Raw genomic sequence first — 16,947 nt, 5'->3', positions numbered from 1 at the left:
TTTGTTTTCTAAAAGCCTTGAAATTTGTAGGGCAACCAAATAAGCAGTTTATTGGAGCTTTATAATACTTACAACACCCCAGCCTTTAAACAAGCTCTACCCTGGTTTCTAAAAGTTGTTTTAATTAAAACAAAGTTTATCATAATATATAAACATAGCTAAATGAGCTCTTACATTTTCTCAGTTTATTCCACTTTAACAACTCAAACATAAGCAAAACATTTCTTCTTATTTTAATCCCTGAATTGCGTAGGCAAGTATAACAATTGCTGATTTGCCTGTCAACTTGTATTTATTTTTTCATAAGTAAAGGACAGGAGTTTTAAGCTCAACTGCTCATGATTAGAACGGTGCAGAGTATTTGTTTATACCTTCATATCCTTGTAAAGAAGCAGATTTCCTTCCCGTAATACAAAATAACGCTCTTGAAATTTATTTCCAGACAGTAATTTTGATGGTTCTTCTTTGTATTTCAGGTAGCCTGCTTTCTCTGTCAAGAAGATGAAAAACATTTGGTTACAGTATTTTTAAATATTGGAAATCACTGAGTACTGAATTTTAATGTGCTGAGTATTATTATGTACCAACACAATGATACCAGAATTTGATTGTTCTAAACTTTCTTATTTAAAAGTTTATTATGAATATATTGGTGTTGAAAAATGTCCTATTGATAGCACAGACAGAGGCCATGTAAGCTGTCTACACTGTCTCGTCAACGTACTTTAAATATGAACATGGAGAGACTAAGGTAAATTTCTAGGAAAGAATATCCCAAAGCTTATTTAGACCTTAGTTTCTTCAATGAGCGTATTCAACAAAAGGTATCAGTTAGTATTAACATATTTTGTCATGTTGGCATTGGATTGTGGTAGTGAACTTATTTCTAGAGCTGTTCAGCCATTTTTTAAAGTAATGTGGCATGGGTAAAAACCTGCCTTTTCTGAAAAGTTTTGCAAATGTTGGTTTTAGGAATTTCTTTTTTCTCTTTCTTTTTTTTCTGTGAAAATTTGTGACTTATTAAAAATCCAAACCACTGTCAAAAGTTTTCACTGCCAAAAATTGGGTGTTGAGTCAATTCAGTTATGTTTTTGAAAAACTGATTAAAAAGTGCTTTAAAAAAAACAAACGGAAAATAGGATCTCTCAAAACCTGTGCAAGGGAAACAACTTTAAATGTTTGACATTTTTGCAAGTATCTTTTATTTATTTTACCTGTTCTACTTACTTCAGGTAGGACAAATGTCAGCTGGCAATGACTTTTGGTCACTAATGTCTAGGCTAAATTTGAATGAAACTTTGCTAAATAAATTTCATCTGTACTAATATTTTCTAAGTAAAAAGCAATTACAAAAAATGTCAGTGGGATGAAGAGAGATGTGAAGTGGGAATCTAGAACGTGATTCTGTAGGTGCTACAGGCTGCCACAGCAACAAAGTCTTAAGCAAATCACACATTTTATCCATACATGAAAGTTAATCATGAATACAGCAAAGAGAACTAAGTCATATGTAGGTCCCGTTTAGTTACAAAGATGGTGATACTTAAAAAGAACAACGCCTCACAGCAAATTACCCAGTTAATTATATTTGCGAACTAGTAATTCCTACAATATATCATGATCAGAATCATCAGATTCTTCTATATGCATGCAATTCCTTTGTACAAGTAATCATGACATCAGAGTATGACACAAAATGTAAAAATTTGGTATTACAACTGATAAGTCAGAATTAGGAATCTACTTATAATATTGAAGGAGACAGTAAAATGCATGGTTTCTAATAATATAGAGAAATTACTGCACCATTACATTTCTTTAACATTCCCCAGTAATCCCAAAATTACTATAATTACCTAATTTGGCAATATTTTTAGTAACTCAGTCATGTGACAAAGAAATGTCTACTTTTTGTTAATATTTGAAGAGCTTTCATTCTGTATATTCTTCTCTCATACTCACTGCTTATAAGACTATTTTTACATTAAAATGAGTCAAGTGTGGCATTCCTAATCCAATACATTAAAACACACTAAAAAAACTGGAATTGCTGGTAAAACAGAAGCTAATGAGTATGTTGGACTGTTATAAAGAGAAAATAATTTACCATCTGAATATATAACAATCAGTGCTGTTATACATATAGGGGAATGTGATGGGGAGCGCAGAGAAATGGAATTCCTCATTTTTGCCTCGTCTGTATATGTTGCAGCAGTGCTTGTAACTATACAGTTTTAAATGCCTGTTCTCTTCTTTATGTTCTTTGCCCTCTTTTTAAGGGTCCTTTAAAAATCTATACCATATATTAATAAATGAGGAAAATTGTTTCTGTAAGTAAAACCTTCAGACTAATTAATATTACCCGTCTAATTTATTTTTTACACACACACACACCCACACACACACAGAGACTAGGGCTGTCAAGCGATTAAAAAATTAATCGTGATTAATCGCGCTGTTAAACAATAGAATACCATTTATTTTTTAGATGTTTTCTATATTTTCAAATATCTTGATTTCAATTACAACACAGAATACAAAGTATTCCTGAGGTAAAATCCACCCTCCTGTCTAAACAAGGGCTCACTCAGCTGATGGGAGCCCACCTAGCTCAGTAAAAGGAGGCGAGCCTGGTGAACCCAGTACCAGAAACTACCCTTCCAGAAGCAACAGCAAGACACCTTCCTCACGCGCCTCCTGCACAAGTTATTGCTTACTCCTTCCCATTGTCACCCCCTGATCTCCCACATAGTCCTGCACAAGTCATTACTTACTTTCCCCCTCCCTGTCCTTCCCCAACACTGAATGCTTGTTTGTCTGGCGACTGGCTGAACAAGTAGAAAGACTGAGTGGACTTGTAGGTGCTAAAGTTTTAGATTATACATACACACACACACACACACACACACACACTCTGTAATTGAGACCACATGGATGGACTTCAAGCTTTCGTGAATCTCCATTAACTTCACTAGGGCTCAGTGTGAGTATAAGGGTTCAGGATCTGGACCATGGCTGGGGGTGCGGGCTTTGGTGGGGCCAGAAATGAGGGGTTCAGGGTGTGGGAGAGGGCTCTGGGCTGGGGCAGGGAGGTGGGGTGCAGGGGGAGTGAGGACTCCAGCTGAAGGGTACAGGTTCTGGGGTGGAGCCGGGGATGATGTGTTTGGGGTGCAGGAGGGGGCTCCAGGCTGAGGCCAAGGGGTTTGGAGTGTGGGAGGGGGTGCGGGCTCCATCTGGGGATGTGGGCTCTGGGGTGGGGCCAGGTGGGGAGAGGGGTTTGGGGTGCCGGAGGAGTCTGGGGTAAGTGGTTGGGGTGTTGGGGGGGGCTCCAGGAGGGAGTTTGGGTGCGGGCTGGGGCATGGGGTTGGGATGTGGGGTCCCAGCAATGCTTACCGCAGCTCCCGGGAAGTCACCACCAGGTCCCTGCGGCCCCCTAGATGCATGGGTGGCCAGGGAGGCTCCGTGTGCGCCCCTCGCGCTCACAGGATCCATCCCCATAGCTCCCATTGGTCGCAGTTCCTGGCCAATGGGAGCTGCGGAGCCAGCCCTCGGTGAGGGGGCAGTGTGCAGAGCCTCCCTGGCCACTCATGTATCTAGGGGCTGCAGGGACCTGGCAGCTGCTTCCAGGAGCCAAGCGGTGCTAGGGCAGGCAGGGAGCCTGCCTTACTCCTGGTCCCACACTGGGCTGCCAACTGGACTTTTAATGGCCTAGTCGGCGGTGCCGTCCAGAGATGCCAGAGTCCCTTTTCAACCGGGCATTCCGGCCAAAAACTGGATGCCTGGCAACCCTAGGAATAAACGGGAATTCAGTCCTCACTCTCCAATCCAAATGGAACCGACAAATTATTACAATTATATTCATAACATTGGGATTCAATAGTAACTTAAATCCCCTCACCCATCAGCTCAAATTGAGAGAAAATAAATAGTCACAATTATATTAATAATAAGAGGTCATCTAGTCCAGTCCCTTGCACTTAAGGCAGGAGTGACTATCTAACCTGCTCTTAAAAATCTCCAATGATGGAGATTCCACAACCTCCCTTGGCGATTTATTCCAGTGCTTAACCACCCTGACAGTTATGAAGTTTTTCCTAATGTCAAACCTGAACCGCCCTTGCTGCAATTTAAGCCCATTGCTTCTTGTCCTGTCCTCAGAGGTGAACAAGAATAATTTTTCTTCCTCCTCCTTGTAACAACCTTTTATGTACTTGAAAACTTATGTCCCCCTTCAGTCTTCTTTTCTCCAGACTAAACAAACCCATTTCCCCCCCAATCTTCCCTCATAGATCACATTTTCTAGACCTTTAATGATTTTTGTTGCTCTTCTCTGGACTTTCTACATCTTTCCTGAATGTGGCAGCTAAAACTGGACACAATACTCCAGTTAAGGCCTAATCAGCACAGAGTAGAGTGGAAGAATTACTTCTCATGTCTTGCTTACATCACTCCTGCTAATACATCCCAGAATGATGTTTGCTTGTTTTGTAACAGTGTTACACTGTTGACTCATATTTAGCTTGTGATTCACTATGACCCCCCAGATCCCTTTCTGCAGTACTCCTCCCTAGGCAGTCATTTCCCATTTTGTATGTGTGCAACTGATTGCTTCTTAAGTGGAGTACTTTGCATTTGTCCTTATTGAATTTCATCTTATTTACTTCAGACCATTTTTTCTCCAGTTTGTCCAGATCATTTTGAATTTTAATTCTATCCTTCAAAGCACTTGAAACCCCTCCCAGCTTGGCATTGTCTACAAACTTTATAAGTGTACTCTCTATGCCATTATCGAAATCTTTGAATACAGAGGATACCCAACTCCCTCCATACCAAGAGGATTTAAATTAAATTATCACAACTGCTTCATGATCGTAATGGAATTTAAATTCTTACCGATACCATTTGCATCAGACTAACTTAACCGCAAAAAATAAATAGATATTAGGTCGCTAGTCTGCTGTGACCGCTGCCTATCACCAATTCAAGGAAACAATACGACAATATTGTACTCCTTTCCTGCCTGTATCCATTTATTATCGCTTGTCTTATACTTAGATTGTAAGCTCCTTGGGGCAGGGGCGATCTTTCTGTTCTGTGTTTGTACAGCGTCTAACACAATGGCATCCTAGTCCATGACTAGAGCTCCTAGGTGCAAAAGTAATACAAACAATAAATGATAATAATCAAGATTATTGCTTTACTCTGAAGTTAGTCTTTAAACTAATAAAACCACTTGTTCTAAAATCAGTAACCCTCTCACCATAACAAACCCGTCAAAATGTCTCTCTCAGTTCTATCAACTGATATAGAGCTTTTTATCCAACTCTTACGGGAAATTGCTTCAATTCTGTACCACAAAATTTATCCTTGAACTGACTATTTTCTATATTCTTTGGCTGCCACTAACTGGGTGTCTGATGCTGAAATTAAACCTAAAATAATTTCAGTTTTCATCTTAATCTCATTAATTTTACAGATAAAAAACTTTTCATCAAATAGGAGACCATGAAATCTCAATTCACTTATGTTTTTAAAGCCTGTGTTCCAAAAAAACCCCTACCCCATTTGGAATAATAGACTCTATTCTTGGAGATCAATATTTCCCACTTAAATGGCCCAATACTTTATTTGAAAACTCTCAAGGACTTTATATATCGGTCCATTAACTCATACGCTTCTGACAGAAGAAACTTTAATATGGGAAATTCTCATTTTAGAAGAAATAAAGATTTATGAAATACAAGTAAGCCTTACTGATGATCTCATAAAAAAAAAAATACTTACAGCACACACTTGGTTTTCCTCCTTGCTACCTGAAAGCCCTGGATCGTCTCTTGTTACAGACCTCATCCTTCTGTTGTCTAAATTTAATACACATGCTAACAGAAAAGGAAAAACTAATGGTCACCAAGGACATTAGTATATATTCATAATTAATCTCTGGTGAGTTCCATGTATCAAAATCTGAGGACATTATACAGATATTTGCTTCTTTCTGTTAAAAAAAAGTTGCCAAACTCATGACCAAAGGTAGGGCTCCTCACTCCCTACCCCGATTAATCACTGAGACTGGGAGACAGAGACTGTGCGAGGGAAGGTTGCTCCTCCTCCCCTCCCTGGCTGGCTTATGATTAAAATGGCTCAGTAGGCTGTGACCCTTGCATCTAGAGAAAGAAGGGCTACGTGGAGGGTCACAGTGAGCCTCTGAGGCTAGCGAAATCCGCCAGGAAACGCGGGACCCACGGAGACAAGGACAGAGCTTTGTCACAATATATAAAGAGAGAGAGAGAGAGAGAGAGAGAGAAAAAATATGTAAAGTTATTAGCACATGTTCAAAAGCAGACTGCCCTTCCTAGGCAAAAGCTGTTAAACAGTCCCATCCTAAACAAAGGACTGTGTTTACCTCAATTTACACAGAAGTGGTAAACAGGATTCTTGAGACATGCGGGGGAGGAGATGGCAGAAAACAGAACAATTTATATTTTAGCAAACACAAGTGGGGAAAGGAAGATCATGGAGCCCCCTTCATCAGCAGATTCCATGTCACCTTCCTCACTTTTTGGAAAAACTGTGCTTTGAGGAGTAACCCTCAGAAGAATCCACTTCAAAGGTTCACTGGAATATAAAAGAAAGGAGCAGAAAATCCAAGTTCTCTCTTTCACCTAAGACAACGAAAGCGTCAGCACCTCTGGCCCTCTGGGAGAGATTCTGACCAAGGAAAGGATCAGTCACTATCTTGTGGGAAGACTGTAGCTGAGAAAGGCCAATTTAAATGATGCCTTGCTAGATTAAGTTTTAGACTTTTAGATGCGTGTTTCCACTTTCATTTGCTTGTAACCATTTCTAACTTTATCTTATACTTGAATTCACTTAAAATCCTACCTTGGTTTGTTAATAAACATTTGATTTTTAATGTTAACCAATCCAGTGCAGTGTTTAAAATGAACTGTTTGGTTACTGCAGTTAAATTAACAAACTGCTGAATATTGATTGCTTATGCGGGCATGGGATCTTCATAACTGAACTGTCCAGGAGAGGGCTGGACTTTGCAGAACACACGTTTTTTGGGAAAATTTGGGACGGGGAGTGTGTTGGTTCAATCTGTTAATAGTAACCAAGGATTCTGGAAGCCTCAGTGTGACTGGTGTGTTGCTGGCAAGCTGCTGGGGTCAGAACTACTGGACAAGGGCTGCCACTATACAGACACTCAGGGTGTGACTTGCATGCTGGTAGGCTGTTTATGAGAGACCCAGCTTCATGAGGCACTCAAGGTTACAGAGGTGACAACCTCTCACTGGTCTGGATTGTGCTCCAGAATGTGACACGCCCTTTGTATATTTTTTCTTGGTGGTAACTTTGCACAATGGATCCAAATTCTGAGTTCTGCTCCCAAAGGATTTGTCTCAGTTAATAACTAAAATTCCCCTGGCTTGTTATTTGGGGAAAGATACTAAGCCCACTCTCCATTCCATTTTTGTTCTACAGAACCAGTGGCTGTATACGTTCCTCTGTTTCATGGTGCCTAGGTGTGAAGAGGCCACTCACATGATTTCTCTATATGCTGCTTTCCACCCTCCTCTTTATTTTTAGTCCCAACCAATTTTCAATTTGTAAGTGTAGGTTTCATTACTATACCCTTTGTTAGAAGAAGTGGGGAACCCTCTCTGCTTTGATTCACCCTCACGTTAGGGAAACTCTTTGAAGATGTATAAGTATGCTATTTTTGTTGGCTTTTTAAAGGGAACTGAATTGTCTTAAGTTCTCATAATTTCAGAAACATTATTTATACTCCCATGTCTATATCATTTAGTGCTGATGGTAAATCAAAGTTTCATCAGACCAGTTATAACCAATTGCCAAAGAAATGGAAATGAAGTTTGGCCAAGCTACAGCATTAAGGGCAATTAACAGAGCCAATTAGAAGGTCTGAGCTATGTTAGGAACGTCACTGTTACAAATGCCAAAAATATGTCACACAGTACAGAAACTCCAAATAAAAAAAATGGAATCCCTCCTTGAGTACAAAGTGCTTGAAATTTGAGCCAGATGAAGATGAAACACTGGGTGCTTGATCAGGACACACCAGAAAATGAAACAGATTAATAATGTTAAAGTGAAGGCTTCAACTTTATTAACTGTAAGCAGAGAGGAAGAAGGGAGAGGGGGGACAGAAGATATATGCCCACTGAAAATACCTGGCATTTTTGGGGCCCAGTCCAAATAAATGCCCTCATGCCAAACAACAAATAGGGTTGCCCCCCACCCTTCAGCATAACTGCTAGGATCTAATCCATAACCATGAATAAAAGTAAACATGAATGGTACCTTAATGTGCAAAGACATAAGGTCTCTCCTTCCTCCTCCAGGCTAATGGGATCCTACCAGTTATCTCCTACTTCCCTGCTCAGAAACAATCTCCCTGCACATTCTGGGTAGAAAGGGCTCAGAGAAGCCAAGCCAGCCCCTCCCTTCTGCACTCCTCTCAGGATTCCACAGGGTGGCTTTCCCTTGCTGGTCTAATCAAATATTCCTCCCTTCCCTGCAAAGCGACATTGGGGGGATGAAATCAGAACCATCAGCAAAAGGATAGTACCTGGGCTCCCAACATTTGTTTTTGTAATTTACCGTATGTATACATGGATTTACACATAAGATTAGAAACAGAAGTGTTGTGTGTGTAAATGGCTACAGTGGATAAACATCAACACATTCCACATTTAAGAAGGTTTAAACCCCTTCAAATTGTTAATTAAAAGTATATATTTTTATTTGCCAATATTGTAATTATTATTTGTTTTATGGCAGTTAATATTTACACATTTAAAGAGAAATGTTAGCTTCTCTCTACTACTTCTATTGCTAATGTTTCTGGTAAAAATTAAGAATTACAATGAGACTTATTAAAACCCTTGCAAAATGAAACTTCTTTAACACAGTGTTTATTTTTTAACATCCTAGTGCTTAACTTCTTTACTTTTATTACAATAAAACCTAGTTACAGTCGATTTTGCTTGCATCATTGACTCCGCTTCATTATTTTGACAAGACAAGAAATCCATAGAAATATTCCTTAGCATTTTTCAGTTTTTACGATGAACAGCAAAAAGTGAGCATTTCTAAAATGATGTCAGTTGTGCTGGTAACAAATTGACGTTAAATCACGTTTGATTTACTTTCATAAATTTCCTTTTTAAATCCCAGTGTTAAGGTGTATTGGATGTAATGAATGGAGCAGTAATGCTGGAGTTGGTAGTCATTGTGATTGATTTGGAAGACATTTGCTCAGACAGAGACAAAGTAAACTGAATATCTAACTACCCCAAATCTATCGGCAAGTACACCCCACATAAGTAGTATTTACAACTTGGTTGCTGCAAGACAATTAAGGAGAGAAAAAAAAAGAAAAGAAAAAAACTTCAGGGCTTTAGTCACTAAAATGTATTCACCATGGAAAAGCTTCTTAAAATGGCAATCCTAAATTGAAGAACAGATCCAGCAGTAATGCAAGAGATTATTTAGCTGTGATAATATTGCCATGATTAAGACTACAATCAGCACCATGTCAGAAATATTCTGAATCCAACTCAAGCAAAAGCATTTACCAAATCTGTTTCTTAAATACACTTCTATTACTTTTACATCTAAACTACTTTGGATAGCCCCAATTAATTTATAAGGTGCTTGCCTGTAAGCATCTAAACATTAAATCAATATGCAGCATTAAAATGAAATGAAGACCTGAACCAATGAGCATTGTAGCCACAAAACCAATGTATCTGGCCCAAGTCAAAATGCATAGCTCTGAGGCAAACTACCCTATCAGATAATGGAGATCCATTCCAATTGAGTATACAGAGACGAGCAAAGAGGAGTCACGTAACCCACACACCTCCTGGGTGCAGTGCTCTGTCCCATGTAGTGGCACCGAGACCAGTTAGAGATTAATGAGTCTGCTACAGCCTTAGCTAACAACCACAGGGCTTTTTGCTTATGCAGTAAAGGCTCATGCATTTAGCTCCAGAAGTCCCAGGTTCGATCCTGCCCACCGACGACTAGGGTTTGTTGGTGTTACAGTAATACACAAAAAAAGGTGTCAAAATAAATAAAAAGTAAGGATAGTTCTTCTGAAGTAAGTGCAAATTGCAGACCTCCAGGTTAAAATATTGCAATGACCTATATTTGGAAATGAACCCTCAGACACTGAAGAAACTCCATTTGATAAAGAACACAGTGGTTCACCTGATGACCAACAAAGGCAGATGAAAGCACCTTCTCCTCATGCTTCATTCACTTCACTGGCTACACCAGTGAAACACCAACTGGGGATAAAGGTCTTTGTCTTGATATTCTAAACTCTCAACAGGCTAGGCCCAGCTAACTACTACTTCTCCATTCACCGCTCCTATATAAATTACTACTCTCATGGATGGTGGAACTGAAGAATAAAACTAGCTAAAGTAGTGGACAATGTGTTCTTAGTGGTGGAGCCTCCTTCCAAAGAGGAACCAAGGAGGACAAGAAAAGTTTGCCACCTTCAGGACAATATGCATATGACCTTTTCTTGTCATCCTTGATTCTTTTTGGAAGGAATCTCCACCATTGAGACAGACAGATGAAAGATTAACATATTTGTGTAACTGGAAGTGACAGGAAAAAAAAGAATATTTACATGGATATGTTCATAGGTAGTTTTAATATTTCATCAAGTCTATCAGAAAAAAATCCGCACTCGGTTTGATTGCCACAAACACTACTCTCATACAACTTGAATCGATAACGTACTGGTTTTCAATCTTTTTTTTAACTGTAAAACATGCAACATAGAGACTCCTCTCATGAATCCACCTTCCAATCCCCCATTTTCCCTGAAACAACTATAGTAAAAACATAACTTGACACATGAGATGGTTGTGGCTGCAAATGCTAGATCACATCTCCTCATTTTACATCTGGTCTATGTTTACTCCCTGGATGTCACACCTGATTTTCTCTTGCTACCTGTGACTCCCTTTTGCAGTTTGGTTCTGTTGTCCTATGTTTGCTCCATTTTGGTGTAATCAGGATACATAGTCAATGATTTTACACCAAAAGTACACTACCCAAGGTAGAGGGGCGCTATGTTGTTTTTATTGGTCAAAAATACCAGTAGAAAAATCTAGTTAGACCTTGACTAGGCTGTGAAAAATCTGGATAGACCTTAACTGCACTACAATTATCAGCAAGCAACACATGAACTAACTAGCAGAGCTCTGTGAGCCAACAGTGGTATACAGACCACAGTTTCTGAACTGCTGCCACAGAGTTTTCCTTGGATGTTTTCATATACTCGAACAGTGGATTTTATAACTTGGGGAAAACAAGAACACACATAAACCCACTTGTTTAGAGAAATTCAGTGGAACTGTTGGTAGAGTTCTCATTTTTATATTGTGTAGTACCTGAGACTCTCAGATATTTCAATGGTACTTTGCACACACAGAACGATCACTGAAACAGTTAGCAAGTTTACGCCACGGTAGTACTTTAACACAAAACTTCAAATTTTTCAAAAGATAATTGTACGTACCGTTGTAGAGTTTTACTGTATCTGTTGTTAGAAACTTCTTTATTACAAGATACGCAGAGCCAGGCTCAGGTAATGAACTCCAATGAAGAACTTGTTCCAACACGTTCTCTGTGTAGTGTAGAGGGCGCTCTGAAAAATGTCAAAAGTGTATAAAAAAGAAAACATAACAGACAAGGAACAACAAAAACAAAACCACAGATCCTAGTAGGTTATATAAGTCTAGGTATTAATGTGGATCTCTTTAAAACATGGAACCTTACCTCTTCTGTTATTCAAGTGAATGCTACAATTAAGCATTTAACTGTTGATCCTCTACCCCAACACTTTTGCTGCTATGTTCCAAATAAATTTGAATTTCAAGCAATGCCTACCTACCTAGTTGAACATCAGCAAAGTGTTTAAAAGAACTCATTATATTTAACTCTTAATGGTCGCTTCTGGAAGGACATAAAATACGTGACTGTACTACATACTATCTTATGCAAAAGTTAGATTTAAACATAATTTAACATTTATATTATGGCAGCACCTACGATGCTAGCCAAGTTGGGCCCCATTGTGCGAGGCACTGTAGAAAGTGATATTCCCTGCCCCCAAAAGTTTGCAATCTAAACCATAAATATAAAATTTCAGTTATGGCAAATAATTCCCCCTTTCCCATCATCACAATCTGCAGTAATTTATTGTCATAAATTAAATTACCCATTAAAAAGGACACAAACAGTTTTTGTGCCAAATTCTTGGCCCCACTCTGTTTTATTTGCAGAACAGTTATGCAGTGCTGGTTTATCAAACCAGGAAATCCAGCCCATAGCATGGATAGGTTTACATGATCATGGGTGTCTAAACAATCTAGGTAATTTTTTAATAAAATGCCTAGAAGACTTAGGAATCTTTTGGAAAATATTTTTACACTGAGAAGCACTGAGAAATGTTTGATCATAAACATTTGTTCATTTCCCCCAGTAACACATCTTAAATGTAATATTAATCTGAACGTATAATGTTACCCTACTTTATATAAACTAATTACAGCAAGCTTTCCATTTGCATGGTCACGACAGTTTAAACAAATAAATATAATGTGACTCAGTGGAATGTAGGCTCAAGTAGGCTGAGCTGTGCTGGGATAGAACAACATGGCACCCTTTAAACAACCTGTTCAGGAGTCATTAAGGCCAGAATTTTGAAGAGCTCAGTGCCCACAACTGAAACCAGATTTTCAAAAAAGTGCTCAGCTCCCATTAAGGCACCAAAAAAAGCGGTCAGATTTTCAGAAGAATTGGTTGGGCGCACATTGGGCACTGAACTCTTTTGAAACTCAGGTGCTCAGCAGCACGCACAATTGGGGCCAGAAAGTCCAGCCCTGTATCTCCAAAAGCCTCGCCGTCTAGGAGGCAGAGGCGAGAAGCATGGCACCTAGAAGGTCTTGCTACTCCTTTGAAAAAAAGAACAGTAGTGTTCTATGCAAGCACAGGCAGCCAGACATGCATATGGACACATCATTGCAGTAACCCCCTTGGGGTTGGTCAGGACTGCAAACTGCACTAGTAGAACCTTTTTTCTTGCACAATGGTGCCCTGGGAGAGAGGTATGATGGCATCTCCTTTATTCACTAGCACAGTGCCGTGGGAAGCATAACTTAGCTCTGCATAAGAAAGGACTTACTTACAGGCATATTAACCCAGTTATTAATATTTTTTGTAATTGTTCAGAAACGATGATTATAGGGCGATGAGCAATAGTCTTCTATGGTCAGTAATTCAATAGCCCCTTTAAAACTGTGCCTGTACAGGAATTTTTATTGAAGTAACTCCACTTTCCTCGCTAAAAAGGAAGAGATTTAAAAGTGGGGTGGTGCTTTAAATGTAATAACATTAAACCAACTAATTGCATTTGTAGAAGAGTTAAAATCCACCCTAAAGCAAAACTTAAAAAATAAAAACAAAAACAAAAAGGCAGGATGAACCTGGCACATCACCACATTTTCCTAGAATATAAATGCTCCTAAAGTAAACACCTACTCTTTTATTTATAGCTACATTTGAGACCTTCTGACATAATGTATTATATGGTACATAAATCATCATGCTAAAATGCATTAGCTATTTTGTTGACAACATACCTCCTTTACAAGCTACCCATCTCACAAATATTACTAAAAAATAACATAGATCCTATTTGATAATAGCATATGGTACTACGAGTTCTCTGCAAAGGGCCAGATAATTTTACCAATTATTTCAACTGTTCTATCTGTAAATAAATAATTTAGTTGGTTTTTAATATTGTAATTTCAGTATTTCTAACATCAAATGATCAACATATACTTCAATTACCCTGTTACTAAGGTCATTATGCATTTGCTGGTAAACATCCAGAACAAGTTATTTTAGTCTGAAATAGCAATTATGAGAAGGAAATTACATTTCAGATAATACAAGATGTTAATTTTCTTGGCTTGTGAGGGTTCATTTCCAGCATGGTGCCCAAGAAATTGTGTGACAATACACAAAAAAGTGCAGCTCCCCAGAGACTGCAGAGTAGACTGTAATGAACTGAATCTCCCAATGTCCTGGACAGGTGCCAATAGACAAGTACAATGATACATGTTAAAAACAGTTTATCTTCTGTACTGATGTGTCTGAGATCAGTGTGGTCATCAGCATGATTTGAAGCAAAACAAACAAATCTTATCTCCAGTCTCTTCTCTTATTTGTGTCTTTTAGACGAAGCTCATTGGGACAGGGACTGCATAGTCCACAGCATGTCAGGCAAATTTATTAAATAATAACATGAACAATGGCAACTTGAAGGAGACAAAATATATTTGGTGGCTTTTATCTCCCCAGTTTGGATCCAGGAGTAAAGCGTGTCTTAGCTATAGTATTATATATATTAGCCCAATTAATTTTTATATATATTTCAGGCAAAGAATTAGAGAAGTAAAGACCATGAGATCTGAGCCTTTGAGGTCATTATGGGAGTCAATGGGAATCTTTCCATTAATTTTAATGGAAGTTGGGTCAGGCCTTATCTGGAGCTGTGTTGTGAACTCCCTAAAACAAGGATTGATCCTGAGAGGCACTGAATACCCACCTACTCCTATATCAGGAGTAGGCCATAGTTAAATTTGTGGCAGACTAGCTTTCATGAGTTTAAGGCCAGAAGCAATAATTAGATATGACCTCCTGTGTCTCATAGGCTTTTACATTTCACCCAGTTACCACTGTATTCAGCCAAATGACCTGTGTTTAGCTAAAGTATATCTGTGAGAAAGGCATCCAACCTTGATCTGAAGCACCCCTCTACACCCATTGTTATTTTTTCAGTACATGTTCTTATGTTTAGTTTGGATTGGATGTTTATGTCTGCATCTATCTAGAATCAAGGTATTTTGGCATTACTTCTCTGGTATCTCCTGGCACATGCCATACAATTTTATGTTAGTTTGCATGGTCAATATATCAAATTTGCCTCTTCTGAAGACTGCAGTACTCTGTAGCACATAAATGAATATAAAGTTGCCCTTGTTTTCAAGTCTCAATGGAAAAGTCTCATATTAATTTTCTGGGCACCTTAATTTTCTTTAATCTGAAATTATATTAAAGCCAAAAGAAATGTGACACTTCCCTTCTGATCTCCTTTCCCTTTCCTTCTCTCTTTGCTCATCTTTAAAAAAACAATGTTTGTATTTACTATACAAGGGGCAGTATTTCTTACATGATAACTTTTCTCCATTCGTCTTTGTTTTTAGTTTCAACCTTGGGAAGAGCTGCTTTTAAATTTAGCCAGGACTACACAGAATCTCCGCTGAGCAAGTGCCTCTCCTGGGTTTACTAATCTCATTCCCCACCTCCAACAATTTACCCACTTCCTGTGTTGCGCAGGTCCCCCCTCAATTCTGAGGAGTAGGGATTACAGGCTGCTTGTACCAGTAGGTCCCTCAGGCAGACTTTCAAATAATAGAAACATACAGGCTTCTGCTGATTGCACCGAGACACTGAAGCAGGTCTTCTGTGTTTAGTTATTTTGCCCCCTATTTATTGTTAGCTCCCTGAACTTTCTGAATATCTGGCTTTTATTGGCTTCCATCAGACCCCTATCATACACAGGGCTTGTAGGGTCTCCCCCTAAACTTGGTTTTACACCTCCTCCAATGTCACTAGTTCAGTCAACCTTTCAGGCCAACGCTATTCTTCTCATTGCATCCAAAATACTTTACAACCTAGCTTACCCGCGTCTTTGCTTTTATCTCTTTCAACTACCCCACCCACTTCTTTCATATCCCCTTAAATCCTCATTTGCCAAAGCACTTCATTTCAGTACTTCGGCAAATGAGTACATTTCAGGTACTATCTAAATAATAAATAATCTGTTTGTATTCGTCATTACAGTCCGTCAAAATAGGTAAGTCAATAAAATGCCCCAAGTTTTGTGATCCCTCTGGCTGCATTACAGGTAAGAGTCTTTGATGCCATCACAACCACTTTGGAGCCAACCAATGCTCATGCCTTCTAAGATGTTCAGGAGAGTTTGGACACTAAAAGTGGTGATTCAGTCCTATCCTGTCTGCTGATACTGCTAGGCCAGCACTAAGTATGGCAGCAAGACTGGTAATTCTTTAAGGCAGGAGTTCTCAACCTTTTTCTTTCCGAGCCCCGTCGCATGCTATAAAAACTCACGGCCCACCTGTGTCACAATAACGGGTTTTCTGCATATAAAAGCCAGGGCTGGCATTAGGGGGGAGCAAGCAAGGCCTCATGCCACAGGAGCCCCAGCAAAGCTACATTGCTCAGGCTTCGGCTTCAGTCTCAGGTGGCGGGGCTCAGGGCCTGGGTTTCAACCCCATGTGGCAGAGCTTCCTGTCCTGAGTCCCAATGAGTCTAATGCTGGCCCCCCTGAAACCTGATCGCGGCCCCCCAGGGGGCCTCGGACCCCTGATTGAGAACCACTGAGAACCACTGGTTAAGGGATTTTCAAAATTATGTTCCAGATCAGGCATTTTGGGATTATCCATGGCAATCCAGGGAATTTGACAGGCCCGGTTTTCACAACTTTCCTCTGATTTAATTTATTGTTTTTAAATTTAATAAAGAATGACCCATGTTATAGAAACAAATTACTTCACGCTGTGCAAGGAAGAATACCCGACTATATATGTACCACATTATTCTATACCACACAAAGGCAAATGTAATGTGAAATCTCAATAAACCTTACTATATACACACTATACATGCTTTTTCCCTAAAACTATGTATATCTTTCAAAATGGCCCCTGTGGTTAATTAGTGGGTGACAAGATACAAAATATTAGCAATATTATGTCAGTGATGGCATAGCTGCCGTCCTTCTCTTACTATGTTTAAATTTATAAC

General features: G+C 39.2%; 1 protein-coding gene across 1 annotated transcript in view; it reads right to left on the bottom strand.

Moving 5' to 3' along the window:
* The window catches only part of ARAP2 (ArfGAP with RhoGAP domain, ankyrin repeat and PH domain 2), a 195,656-nt gene that overhangs the window by 23,165 nt on the left and 155,544 nt on the right, over positions 1-16,947 (bottom strand). The window contains exons 27-28 of the mRNA XM_084625426.1: positions 11,567-11,695; positions 372-490 (exon numbers count right to left, since the gene is read on the bottom strand). Of these exons, the coding sequence (XP_084481552.1) occupies positions 372-490; positions 11,567-11,695 (248 nt within the window). The remainder of the gene's footprint in view (positions 1-371; positions 491-11,566; positions 11,696-16,947) is intronic.

This window comes from Lepidochelys olivacea (genome assembly GCF_965140295.1).
Source record: "Lepidochelys olivacea isolate rLepOli2 genome assembly, chromosome: 4".
Classification (NCBI taxonomy): Eukaryota; Metazoa; Chordata; order Testudines; family Cheloniidae; genus Lepidochelys; species Lepidochelys olivacea.
Note: the sequence above shows the minus strand (reverse complement) of the source record. Positions and strands in the feature narration are given on the sequence as shown.